Here is a 13274-nt window from a genome sequence, read left to right on the forward strand (position 1 = left end):
AGATGTGCATAAAAAAACATGGATGACGTAGAGTTACACTTTATGATGTGCCTATAACTGTTCAACATGATTTGTTTAAACTTCATAAATTAAGAAATTTTCAAATCTATACTGTACTGCATAAAATAGTGAATCCTGTGGTTGGGAGTGAGTTTTACCTCTGAATGCTCTAACATACTATCTGGTTTTGAAAAGTACACATTTTAAACTGTTCTATGGAATACAAAGGTCCTAAAAAATTCCCTGTTACAATACTGACATTTGTCTATTCATTCCCTTTATACCCCATGAATGTACTGAAAGACAAAAGAGGGTAATTGACTTAATTTCTGCTATATAGATCTTGGAAAAATGCACATAATTTTAAAGAACATCCTATATTTGTCCTTGCTTTCAAATTATGAAAAGCTATTTCAGGAAACTATCAATCATTGTTCACTTCTTTTTCTAGAACACATTTATTATCCCACTATCATTTTATAGAGAAAAGGCTCCATTCTATAAGCTACTAATTACATTAAAAGAACACAATTTTAAAAATTATTTGAGAACTAAATCTTACCATTTGCATTGCTCTGTCTATAGCAGAATCTCCCCCAAAGCCAGAGACTCCTATGTCCATGGTCACATCTGCTCCAGATCGGAAAGTTACCCCATTGCCATTTTCATTAGATTTTACAAGACTGCTTAAACTATTAAAAAAAAACCCAAACAAACAAAAACAAACAGACAAAAATAAAAAGAAAGTAGAAGAGGGTACACAGAAAGAGAGTTTATAGTACAGGTTTTTTCACTAGCTCTTCTAGGCATAATTATCACTTTGAATTTTGGCAAGCTAGCATCAGAAGTTGTATTTCTTTATTAGTTTAATGAGTTTTTTAACCTATGTTAGCCCACTCAGAATCATCTCAAATACCTTTGTGTGCTCATGTAGACATCAAATTATGTCAATAAAATAAAATTTCAGAAAATTTACCTACATTTTGAACACTCTTACTTCAATGCTGATTTAAAGACAAATGCATGGATCCACACAATTATTCCAATTCATTGAAACTCATTTTTAAAACACCCATCTGAAATTTGACAAAATAAATCCACCAACACCTATACTGAAGACTTATGCATGCAAGTCATGAAGATATCTACAAGACACTGTTTTCATACTAGTGAATGTTCAATCTGTGTATAGATTCATGGCAACCACAAGTGCACTCTAGATATTTATGAATAATACTGGAAATGGTCTGAAAGCACACTGTTGGGCTAAAAAATAATCAGTGAAGTGAAAGATAGAAATCAGTAACCAAATACAGGACATTCCCACACAGAAATCCAAGTACGTAACATCCCCGAGGCATCTAACTACAAATCGGCTCCATAGGTAACCTTTGGTTTCATTTTGTCAAATGTGCCTAACATAAAGGAAGGAAGAAGTACTGGAATTGTATGTCCAGTTGTATGTCCTCACTGGATCTGGCTCATGCTAGACTTCTTTCCTGCAGGTGGTGCATTGTGTCCATACGTCACCAGTTGGCCCTGTAGGCATCAGCTGATTCGATTTTAAAAAGGCAGCTCTTAGCTATGATTCCTGTACGTGGACAGGTCTCATATCACAGGCAAGTGCTAAGCCATAGCTTGAGTGAAGTCAGTATGAGTTCTGAATTTAAAGAGGGATGGAGCAATGGCAGCACTAAGACATATTCATGGCAGAAATAAATGCAAATCAAACCTCATAGACAAAAAACTGGCATCTCCTTTTCATACAGTCTCGTAATTTATGTGGGAAGCATTGCTGAATAGTAAAGATCAAGTCAGAACATTAGAATTTCAGCTTGTTCACTATCTGACAATGCAGGAAGTTTCATTCAAAAAGGCAGGAAACAGGGAATTTCAGTGAGTAACCTGGTAATCTCCTAAAACCTCTTTGTCCTTCAGAATTTACCTCCACAAAAATTTTGCCCCAATTTAGGTACATAAACTCATTAATAAATTGGATTAGAATCACAGATTCATAGAATGGCTAGGGCTGGAAGGAACCTTAAGTATCATCTAGTTTCCAACCTCTCTCTCTGCCATTGGCAGGGACCTCTTCCACTAAACCAGGTTGCTCCTTCCAACCCAGCCTTGTGCAATGCCAGAGATAAGGCATCCACAACTTCTCTGGGAAATCTGTTCTAGTGCCTCACCACTCTCACAAAGAATTAATTCTCAATATCTAATCTAAACTTACTCTCAGTTTGAATCCATTCCCCCCTTGTCCTGTCATTATATACCTTGTAAAATTCTCTTCTCATTTTCCTTGTTGACTCCCTTCATCTACTAGAAAAATCACCCTCAGGTCACCCCTAAATCTTCTCTTTTCCAGGCTGAACAAACCCAATTCTCTCAGCCTTTCTATGCAGGAGAGTTGCTCTGTCCCTCTAATTATCTTGGTGGTCTTCATCTGGGCTCACTCAGTGTCACTAGTTCAGTGGAATCCTCCAGTGAGGAAGCAGTTTTAGCTTCATCCACATTACTGACTACAATGATTTAATTACATTGATTTAAGAGCTATAACTGGGAAACTGGTGCAACGACTACGAAGACGTGCTTTTATGCATTTTAAAACACATAATTAGCTTAAAGCTAAAAAAAAGCAACATATTCAAAGCAACATATTCTGACATCTTTTCTAAAACAAATTAATTTTAAATAATTTAAAATCTATTTCCTTCATCTTCCTTTGATTTAAAACATCTAATATTTTTGATGACATTTCACAAAGCTGTTTTTCACTCAACAGTATGACTGTCAGCAGTGTAGGCATCGTCTCAGGCATTGGAAACAGAAGTTCACTACACCCTGCCATATTTTTAAGCAAATGAATACAGCACTGCAGATGAGTACAGCCTTTCACTGTTAAAAGACCTCTTCAATTCATCTCAGGTCAAAGTTTCATAAAAAATGAAAACATCTAACTGTGGTCTTTTGCATCTTTTTGAACTAAATATGCAGCTTCAGATCTAGTAAACAGTCTTCTATATTGCCCATTATTTAAAAGCTAATTTAGAATGTCAAAGTTTTACAGTCATCCTTTGTTACGCAATAATGATCAGCTGGTATTGCCTGGAATGAAAAATTCACTGGAGTTGCTGCAACACTGCAGTTCCCATACTCCACCAGAATGGGCACACGGCAAAAAAAAAGATTTTTCAGAAATATTTAGAAACAAATATACATTTCCAGTTCACAGACATTCCTGCTCTGAAAGCCTTCAAAACATACCTTGGTAGTTTGGGAAGTGCTGGTAAAAGGGAGCCTGTTCGTCTGTAGTTAAAAAAGCCTCCAACCGCTAACACTCCAATTATTATGATTAGTATGACTGTCAGCAACACTGCTACTGCTGCTGTCAAAGACAGAAGAATAAGAAAACATTCAAGCAAGCATTGTTCAGTGCAAAAAAAAGAGCCCAGAAAATTAAAAGCCTGACCCTGAACAGGTATCATGGTGAGGTATTACAAATTCTTTAGCTCAAATGTCAAATGGAATATATTCTTGAAGCTTACTTGTTCCAGGAGGGACTCCTTTTGACAATCCTATTTCACAATAATTCCCAGTGTATCCATAAGAACATCTGTAAATGTAAGAAGGACAGCCGATTGAATGGCTTTTATTAAGTTTGGGATCTCAGCTTTATTATTATATTCTGAAATGTTTATCTACAATCCAGAAATTTTAACTCCATGCTCAGTAATTATATATTGCACTGACTGTATGTAAATATAGTATGTCTCCTATATTCAGAGAACTAAAAGTGAAAATAGAAAGTGCTGAGTCAGAAGGTCTGGTTTCAGTGGCGCATTGGTGGCACCTGCTGGCTGTTCTAAGCTACATTTATTGAGATTTACTTTTCTATTGTTATAATTTTGGGGTATAGCATTTTATTAGAATCTTCAGAGGTTTTCCTTTTTGGGATTTTGGTTTTGGAGTTTGTTTGGGCTTTTTTTCCCCAAACTGATACATTTACATTGCTTATTTGTTGATATATGTATGCATGTGTTTTTCCATAATTGTTATAAAAATGCTACTGCAGATGTATGACACCTTCTGAAGTGGTTCCAACAGATTTCAAAGAGTTTAATTGCTTCATGAGACTAAACCAGCACAGGCTGAGCCAGGACTACCCTAACAACATACAGACTTACTTGCATTTGGGAAGACTGCTTTCATCTATATAGCAAGTTCCACCATTCATGCACCTGCAAGCTGGTGGCATTGTGGGAGGGGATTCAATAGCTGCAAAATTCAGAAGCCACATATGCATTATCAAGACATCCTCAACAAACTAAATAATATCAACAATGCATTTTCTTTGTCTCTGTAGATCTTGCATGTGCAAACTCACAGGCTGCTTTTCAGAATTTTCAGTTTTGATAGCATATGTGCTTGTTGCTCTTGTGTCTGTTTTTTTCTGCCAAATCATCTTAAATTAATTGAAGCAGAACCTCTTCTCAGAACCTAACAACTTAGTAGAGTGTAGGCTCACACAGTCAGCTCAAGAGCTGTGTGTCTGCTCACTTTCTTTTTTTCATGCAATGCAGCCCAACACCACACTTCACACCTCTCCATTCAGAAAGCAGCAATGCTTTCTTTCTTCTGTCCAGACCCTTCCATTCTACCAGCAGGAAGTTGTACAAAGAAGGCCAAATTGGAATGCAATTACTTATGAAGAAAAGCAATGGATGGAAATACACACAGAGGAAGAGCATTATTCCAATGCTGAATCAAGTGGGGGAAAAAATCATACTAGTCTTCAGTATGAGCTCTGGATATACTGTCAGAAAAGTGTACTTAACATAGGAAAACCCCTAGATCTGAGTCATTATTATAGGCTACAGATTGAGGATGGACATAAATCACAAAATTGTATTCAGCCAGAGGAAGAAAGTGTTGCTACAATGTTTCCTACAGGTAAAACACCCTTCAAGTAAACGGGGTACAAAAACCAGGAAAGGCAGAGGTTTTACAGGCTGTTTCTCAGTAGCTGCAATAGGGCCAAATAAACTAAGTATATGTACAAAAGCTATGTTTGGTCACTGCACAAGCACAGTTTTCTTAATTCCCAAACATTTTATATAAAGTAGTGTGAGTAAAGAATATCAAATTCAGTGTCCCCAGAGCAATAAGCAGCAATTAGCAAACGCAATCAACACAGCTACGGATCCCTAATTTAAACAAAAATTGCATACATTCATTCACTATTACATATTACTATAACCTCTTTCTGCAGCTCACATACATGGCGATAGGAAAAATCACTAATAATTATAAAGAAAATGTAACTTAGAGGTAAGGCAGTGTAAAAGTGATGACATTTTCTCTTTCAGTGCCATAAGAATATAATTCAGAGAAGATTAACCATAGGAAAGATGCCAGACATAATGTTACAAATAATAATACATTAAAGATATGTTCCAAGGACAAGTACAAGGACATCTGGCTACCACCCACACCACTGTAAGCTAAGAATGCAGACTCTAAGCTAGAGAGAAACAGAAATTCTGCAGTGGTATTTTCACTGTTCTCAGTAAAGGTTGAGAAATTCTATTTGATTTGTGCTCCTAGAAGCACTGTGAGGGTTTTGCTGCAATGCAACAAATGCATTGCAAGCATTAAATTCTGGTGCCTAAAAGACTTTCCAGAGTATAACTATCCAGAAGTTATCTCTGTCCACGCTCTTGAGTTCTGTAAACTTTACGTTTCTGTGATACTGATTAAGTAAGATTTTCTACAGAATTGTAAACAAAATTCTTAACAATAATTTGTCAGAAATTCTTAGTTGTGAAATCAAGGCATTCTTAAAAAAAAATTTGAAATTTCAAAAATATTTTGGAATTTCAAAACAAAAATCAGAAAGTGTGACCATTTTTGTAGCTGGGTCTGCTCTGGATGGATTGACAGACCTATATTCATTTTACAAATGACATGCACAGGCATTAAAGAAAATGTACAAGATGACCACAAATCAGTGATGACTGAGAATGTGAAGCCAGATATTCTGACTTACCAATATCTATTACATCAGTTAGCATATCTCTCCATACTTCTAAATCAGTAATGCATTTATATTCCTAAAGAAAAGCTTCTGTTGCTTTCATTTCCAGTTTGACAAATTATTCTACCTGCATCACATTCTGTGCTGCTGCCTTCTAGGAACCGAGTCCCTTGAGGACATGAGCAAGTGTATCCTCCTGGTCTCAGCAAACAGAGGTGGCTGCAGACATCTTTACAAGGATTAGGCACTGAAAAAGTGATAAAGTGATAAAGATTTGAAGAAGCAATGCAGCATATTCTCGAGGTAAGGCAGGGCAATTCCACAGACAGCTGTGTCAACACACCACATTTATACTAAAACTTTCTCACTGCCTTTTCTTGCACCCTGACATTCTTAAGGAGAGACAATGGCTGCCGAGAGCCCAGATAGCACCAGGAACAAACCACTCCAAGTATTAAATGATCAGCACTTTGCCAGAATAAATATGTATCACAACAGTTCTCGTGAGGGAGGGGGAAAAGAAAAATGACAGGGTCATATTTCAGAGAATTGAAAGACCAGTGTATAGTGTTCCACTGTTGATTTCATTTTGGGTGTGCAGAAAATACTTGTCAGCCTCTATTTAATTTTTAGGTTTTCAGAAACTAGTATTTTCATTTACTTATAGACACATTATCAAAAGTTTACTAAGCTCTTTGCAGACATCAATACCAACTTCAATTTCATAGCAGGAAATGGCTCACTGGGATCCTGATTACCCACCTGATTGATTGTATCTGTGCTGGTGATAGATGCGCACTTGGGTAAGCCATGGATTTACAGTCAGCACTTTCACTTTTTCTCCACTTCCAAATTTATCCTTCTTCCAGACTTCTCCTCGTTCTTTAGCTATCCAATATAAATGGCCTTCAAAGACATCAAGGCTGTATGGACTGCCTACTTCTCAAAGGAACCAAATAACAGACTCTCAGCAAGCAAATCTCCAGTAGAGCAGACAAAAATGTTGTTCTTCAGCTTAAATACATGATGTATTGTTTTCATTTTAGGACACATGCATTCATATATTTATATCCTCATGTGCCTGACCTCTTCATGTCTCAGTGTCCACGCTGATTAATACTGATTAATAGTATACATAAAAAAGCAAGAATCCAGTTTTCCACATTATTTCCTATTTGTGTCACAAACTCGACTCTAGGAGTCCGGTTACCAGGTATCCCTGAGCCTTGTTTGCCATTGATCACTGTATAAAGGAGAAAACACTACCAAGACTTAATGTTGAAAAGCTCCCAAATGTAGCCCCACTTATGAAGCCCAAGTGTTTCATAAGTACACATCTTGGTTACTATGAATTGCATAGTACATTCTTACCTCCATGTAGTACAATAGTTCTGTCTGTCCCATCAGGTCTCATGGATTCAATTATATTTTCTTTAGAATCACTCCAGTAGATCCTATCATTGTTCAAATAATCAATAGAAAGACCAGTTGGCCAGCCAAGGTCTTCAGAGACCAGAGTTTGTCTTTGCTGTCCATCCATCCAGGCACATTCAATCTTTGGCTGCCTTCCCCAGTCAGTCCAATACATAAGCCTGAAAAGACAGAATGAGAAATGGATAAGGTTCAGAATTTGGTCACTGTGATTATCCTTTGGAGTTTCATGGAAAAGGTCAGTAACGGAAAAAAAAGCTGTTCAGGAACTTATGTTTTGCACATGTGATTGGGAAGGTCACAGAGTTCACTGAACAATAAATACCGAAAGAACACCCATCAGTCACAATAAAGCTGTAGCATCCATGTCACTTCAGGAAGTTATGCTGCTGTACTCCAACTGAGAGAAGCACGTATCACAATATCTCATGATCTACCATTTAATCCAAGTTGCAGCAAGCCCAGCTATTGAATCTAAAAGTGCATTTACATTGCTTTTCCCCATGGAGGAGACTATGACTGTCCTGCTTGGAGCTGGTGAAGAGACATTCCCATCTATTTCCCTGTTTCAGTAGTAACAGAGAAATTTGGTGGGCACATAATAATGTGGAAAAGAGATTTTTATTTGACCATCTGGCCTTGTCACCGACACAGGCATCCCCGTTAAATCTAATCCTGCAATGCTTTCCCATGCTCACAAACTTTGCAGTGTTAGTAAAAGGAAGTTCCAGAAAACATTCCCTTAGTCTTTCCTGAAAAATTTACCACTGTGGAGTTTTTTGGTTTTGAATAGCATTAGAAATAATTCTGGTAAGCCCTGCAATACTCACCCACGTTTTGGATTGACAGCAATAGCTGCTGGTTGATCCAGGTGAGAAAAAATAAGCCATTTTCTATACCGTCCATCTAATTTTGCGACCTCTATGCGATTAGTCCCTGCATCAGTCCAGTAAAGATGTCTGAATTGCATAAAACACAAGACATTCCAAAACTAAATAGCTTACACTTGGAAGAGGAATAAAAAAATTAAGAAGAAACACTCTATCAAACTTGAAGAAAATTAATATAAAGAAACTGCATTGATTACTGAACTTGTATAGAATATACAGACCCTAAGTATAGGTAAGTTTAGCAAATGTGTGTGATCTGTTGGCTTACTTGTTTTTTTCCTGTGAAAAAGTTTCTGCAGCTACCTCTGGTCCCTGTCAAATAAAGGGCTACTGCAAACTTTCATTGTTACTTTTAAGCAGCAGAAGTGGCTAATAAGCATCTTTAAATACTGTTTTTCAGGAGAAGATGAGGTTCATTACAAGTAAAAATTCATTTACCATGTAATTTATGCAGCAGGTCTAAAGATATCCAGCTTATTAGTTCACAGCTCCTTTCTAACTTTTGTCTTCTGACAGAGATACTAATGAATAAATTGTTCTCACATTAGAAGAAAATGCTTTTAGTCCGAATAAACAGGGTGCTCAGTCTACTCTTCCTTGAATTTTGTTTATCTTTAAAATAATGCCTTTATAAATTTTTTGACCTTAGATAATACACAGACTCATTATTATGCACTCACTAATCACACGGTGCCTTCTGCTTGAATAAATTATCTCCTAGCTGGCCTGGGAATGTGAAAAAATAATTTCTGTAATTTCTATTTGGCAGATGAGCAGCAAGACTAAGTGTCTCAAACCAAGTGTAGCATTTTATATAATGTGCAGATAATGAAACGTAGTTTTTTAAAATACATTTCAACATTGTTCTGAAATCAGCGCAGCACTATATTTGAAGTGCTGGCTGTTCACCAAGATGAAGCTGAAGACTCATCAAGATGCTTTTGATATATATTGTGGATGCTTGCTCTCATGACCATATGAATTTGTGAACAGAATTCCAACACTCCCTTTTGCCTTCAGAGACATTTTGTTTTCTAGGTGCCTCCAGTTTATGAAGCAAACAGCAAAATAACCTGAGGGCTTGCCCAGACCCTAATATATCTATCTCTAAACTGCTGGAAGAAAAGATACAATTTTTCACTTTCTCTCATCATTTTGTATCCAAAATCCAGCAATAGCATTCAGAAGGTTGACTAATCTCTATGACTTCTGTCCATGCAGCTTCCAACAGAACCCTGACTACATTTTATAGTGTTCATCTTCAAACATCAGGTTCCTCTCAACATTATACCACATGAGCTACAGCTGTGCCTGTCCACCACGTCCTTTAACAGTTATATCACAAGATGAATTGACACCATAAACATCAAACTCCCAAGAGTCAGGCCCAGCTTTGTCTCCAAGGTAGTAAACATAAGGGGTGATCTCATGATTTTTATGATTAAGTTTAAAAAATTACCATGTTTTAGGCTAAAAAAATCCACAGTCAGTAAAAGAAAGAAAGGCTTCTGAAACACAATTACAAAAGCCTAACCATTTTCTGAGAAAATGCATCTATTCAAAAACTTCAGAGCTCCTTCTGTTTTGGGATTGCTCATACAGCACAGGGTTGGTAAGGAATGAGCGAAGATAAAAGATAAAATTCCATTGTGGGTTGGGGAGCTTTCCTTCCAACAGCAAAGAAAGCTTGTTCCCTGGAGCATACCTAAGTCATTGAAGAAGAATCCATCTGACATGGAGGCTCGTGTATTATCACTTTACTGATGCACAGCTGATCTGCCAGTTGCACAGAATACGTGATGCAGTCAGCCACATGCACATCTATTAACCTGCTGTCCGGGCAAGGACAGCTTACTACATTGTTCTGAACTACCTTCAGGCTAGACACATTCAGAGACAATTCATAAGGAAGAAAAAATTGGATTTTGCACAGCCTGATCAAACTTACAAACTGACACATTGAAGGTACAGCATTTTTCTAGCTTTTCAGTATACTTACCTTCCAACCCAGTCAACAGCTAACCCATCAGGATTAACTATGTATTTGAGATTCAAGTCAACTTCCTTTGTTGGATTGTTCCTACTGCTGTCAAATGTGGGGAGATAAGCACGTTTGATGGCTCCAAACTCAGAGCCTTGTCCCAGAATGCTGAAGTACACAACACCTTAAAAAAAGATGAGAAATGTCTAGTTAATTACATATTTGTCAAAAATTCTAATTTTTCTGAGGCTCTTATGTGAAGTTACCAGCCTCATTTATTTACGAGTAAGGTTGCTTTTTAGTGTGTAAATTCTAAAGTCATCCATCATATGCAAGATACACATCCAAAGTCATCTTGAGCTAGATTATCAAGAAATATATATTTTTCAAGAGCAGAGGATCTTAGCTCTGAAACCTTTACACATGATTTTGAGAGTAACTTAGATTCTCATAACCCTAAGGAGCAAGTATGGCCCAGGACAGTGGCACTGTGGAAATAGCAAAGAGAGGGAACTTGAGGAATAAGCAAAAATATAAGTTAATACAGGGATCTATTGGTCATTCCTGCTTAGTATAAATTCTTGCAAGACTTGGACCAGGTTTGGGAACTGCAGAGACAGAAGGAAAAGGAAGGGGTTAATCTTCTACTGCAGCATAATCCTAAAGAGCCACAATTCTACAGCTAAACTCACACTAAAATGAAAGGAAAAACAGATCAAAATCCAGCTAAACTAAATTAAAGCATTAAAAGAAACCACAGTGATGCTGGAGAATGAGGAAAGGGGAGGGGCACATTCAGTGGAGACATGGCCAGTGGATCTAATTTGATTTTGCTTTCCAGTGTAAATTAAACACCCATGCTGCAGAAATGCATCTTTTTAAACCAACCACTGCATGGCTGAGTGTTAGCATACTCACTCAGGCCTATCCCTTCAGGGTCCCAGTCGTAATCCAGAGCTTGGATGCGCTCCTGGTTATCAATATAGTCAGAGTACTGTTCTGATGAGATATTGTACCTTCGAATCCGCACATTATCTGGCAGCAGTAACAATGGAGGATTACCTGGGAAACAATAATGAATTTATTTTTATGCATTTCTCATTTTAGAAAAAACAGATGAAAGTAATTTCTAATTAAAACTAGTTGTATCGGTACAAGAAGAAGAGGGAATCTAGGGTCTCTTCTAAAGCTTCAGAGCTATTCAAATTTCATGGCTTTCCAAAATTCATAAAAATTGAAATGCTTACCACTTATTATCCTTTATTATCCCTTTCACCATAGACCTTGCACAGATATAATTCCTTAAAAATTCGTAAACATTACATTGTTGGCATATCACCACATCTCAAAAACAGAATGCCACTACACAATACGCAGTTCCACTTTCCCCCTCAAAATACAGCAAACAATTTTGAAAGTACAAATAAATTGCCAGTCACTTAAGCCATGACATGTCCAAGTTCTACCTTGAAGTTTGTGAATTCTAATGTCTCCATATTCAGATGAATGTTCTCCTGGCCACAGTTTAATTTTGGGTTAGCCTGATAATATCCCATCAGGCCCTCATTTATGAGGGCTGTGAGATTGTATGACAAAGCAGGGCAGAGTTCTATTCTATAGAAATAGAACTTAGGCACAACAAATTTCATTGTTACCAGCTACAATATAATTATCTTCTATCACTTAGCCATCAACACACTTCCTGTCTAGATGCTTCCTGAGCAAAGCCTGTGAAGAAGGGTATCAAAGAACTGGATTTCTGACACAGGCACAAACAGGCAGGCAGGCAGGCAGAAACTGAAGTGTAAATGTCCTCTGCATTTCCAGCCTAACATTCAGCAGTAAATATTTGCTGAACTAGGCCCCTGGACGGGTAACCTGGAGACCTCATTTTCTTGTAGCATTTTTCATATTACAAATAATTTTTAGGTTTCAAAACATCCAGTAGCATGTAAATTTGGTCACAGGCATTCTGCTCTGAAGATTTTACCATTTGACTAGGCATACAATTTTTCTATCATTTAGCTCTTAAAGCTGTTAAAGTGCAACTACTTTTCTAGATACAGTACTGCTTTTAGTTTTTATATAACACTGCTCCATTGTCACTTTTTTCTATTATCTTTACCTCTTTATTTTTATTATTACTGATCTATTACTATTATTTTCTGAGTTAGTCCTGCCTACAGAAGGACTGCCGCACATGGTAGTCACTGCACTGAGGTATGATAAAAAGCCAATGACTGATCTGAAACATTGGCCAAAGTCCTTCTGTTTGTGTGCATCAGTCCCTGAACAATGAATGGCAAACTGTCATCAAACTGCCTTTGATTTATGCCAGTTTAATGCAACTTTTTTCTGAAGCATTATTTTGTTGAAAAAATCTAAACTTGAGGAATAGGCAACATTGATTTCCTTCTGATGATAACCACTGGACAACAGGTTTTTGTGTGCAGAAAATTTCAGGAGGAATTAAGGCAGGCACACAAATCAAGGTATCATTTCTAATGTTTACAACTACAGAAGCAGAGATGAGCACTTCAGTTCCTAATTATGGAATAGGTGGAATACACAGATAGTATTATCTTACAGAATAAAGTTTGGCTTTCATTATCGTCTTATAAAAGAGAGGATTACATTCATTAAGTTGCTATATTGCACTTGCTCTTTACAGGTGGCAGTCAATCTTGCTGTCAGTTAACATACCATCAGCTGCACACTGTTTCCCTTGTTGATCACCCACAGACCTGAAGCCATCTGCACAGAAACATTCATAGCTTCCTTTGGAATTCTTGCAGTCCTGGGTGCATGTTCCAAAGATCTCACACTCATTGATATCTAGACATAAGAAGAGAAAAGATTCTTAAAACTTGATTTATTTCTAGTTCAGTCTTTAGGAGTCTCAGGGGTGACCTCATCACTCTATACAATTCCCTGA

At 37.2% G+C, this 13274-nt stretch overlaps 1 protein-coding gene across 1 annotated transcript in view; it reads right to left on the reverse strand.

Moving 5' to 3' along the window:
- Positions 1–13274, reverse strand: part of LRP2 (LDL receptor related protein 2) — a 114229-nt gene that overhangs the window by 2772 nt on the left and 98183 nt on the right. Inside the window, exons 65-75 of the mRNA XM_041473093.1 lie at positions 13043–13174; positions 11258–11401; positions 10358–10523; positions 8299–8427; positions 7409–7629; positions 6800–6979; positions 6165–6284; positions 4188–4278; positions 3549–3616; positions 3268–3388; positions 563–692 (exon numbers count right to left, since the gene is read on the reverse strand). Of these exons, the coding sequence (XP_041329027.1) occupies positions 563–692; positions 3268–3388; positions 3549–3616; positions 4188–4278; positions 6165–6284; positions 6800–6979; positions 7409–7629; positions 8299–8427; positions 10358–10523; positions 11258–11401; positions 13043–13174 (1502 nt within the window). The remainder of the gene's footprint in view (positions 1–562; positions 693–3267; positions 3389–3548; positions 3617–4187; positions 4279–6164; positions 6285–6799; positions 6980–7408; positions 7630–8298; positions 8428–10357; positions 10524–11257; positions 11402–13042; positions 13175–13274) is intronic.

The sequence above is a fragment of the Pyrgilauda ruficollis genome, unplaced genomic scaffold (assembly GCF_017590135.1).
Source record: "Pyrgilauda ruficollis isolate IOZ18807 unplaced genomic scaffold, ASM1759013v1 scaffold3, whole genome shotgun sequence".
NCBI classification, from domain to species: domain Eukaryota; kingdom Metazoa; phylum Chordata; class Aves; order Passeriformes; family Passeridae; genus Pyrgilauda; species Pyrgilauda ruficollis.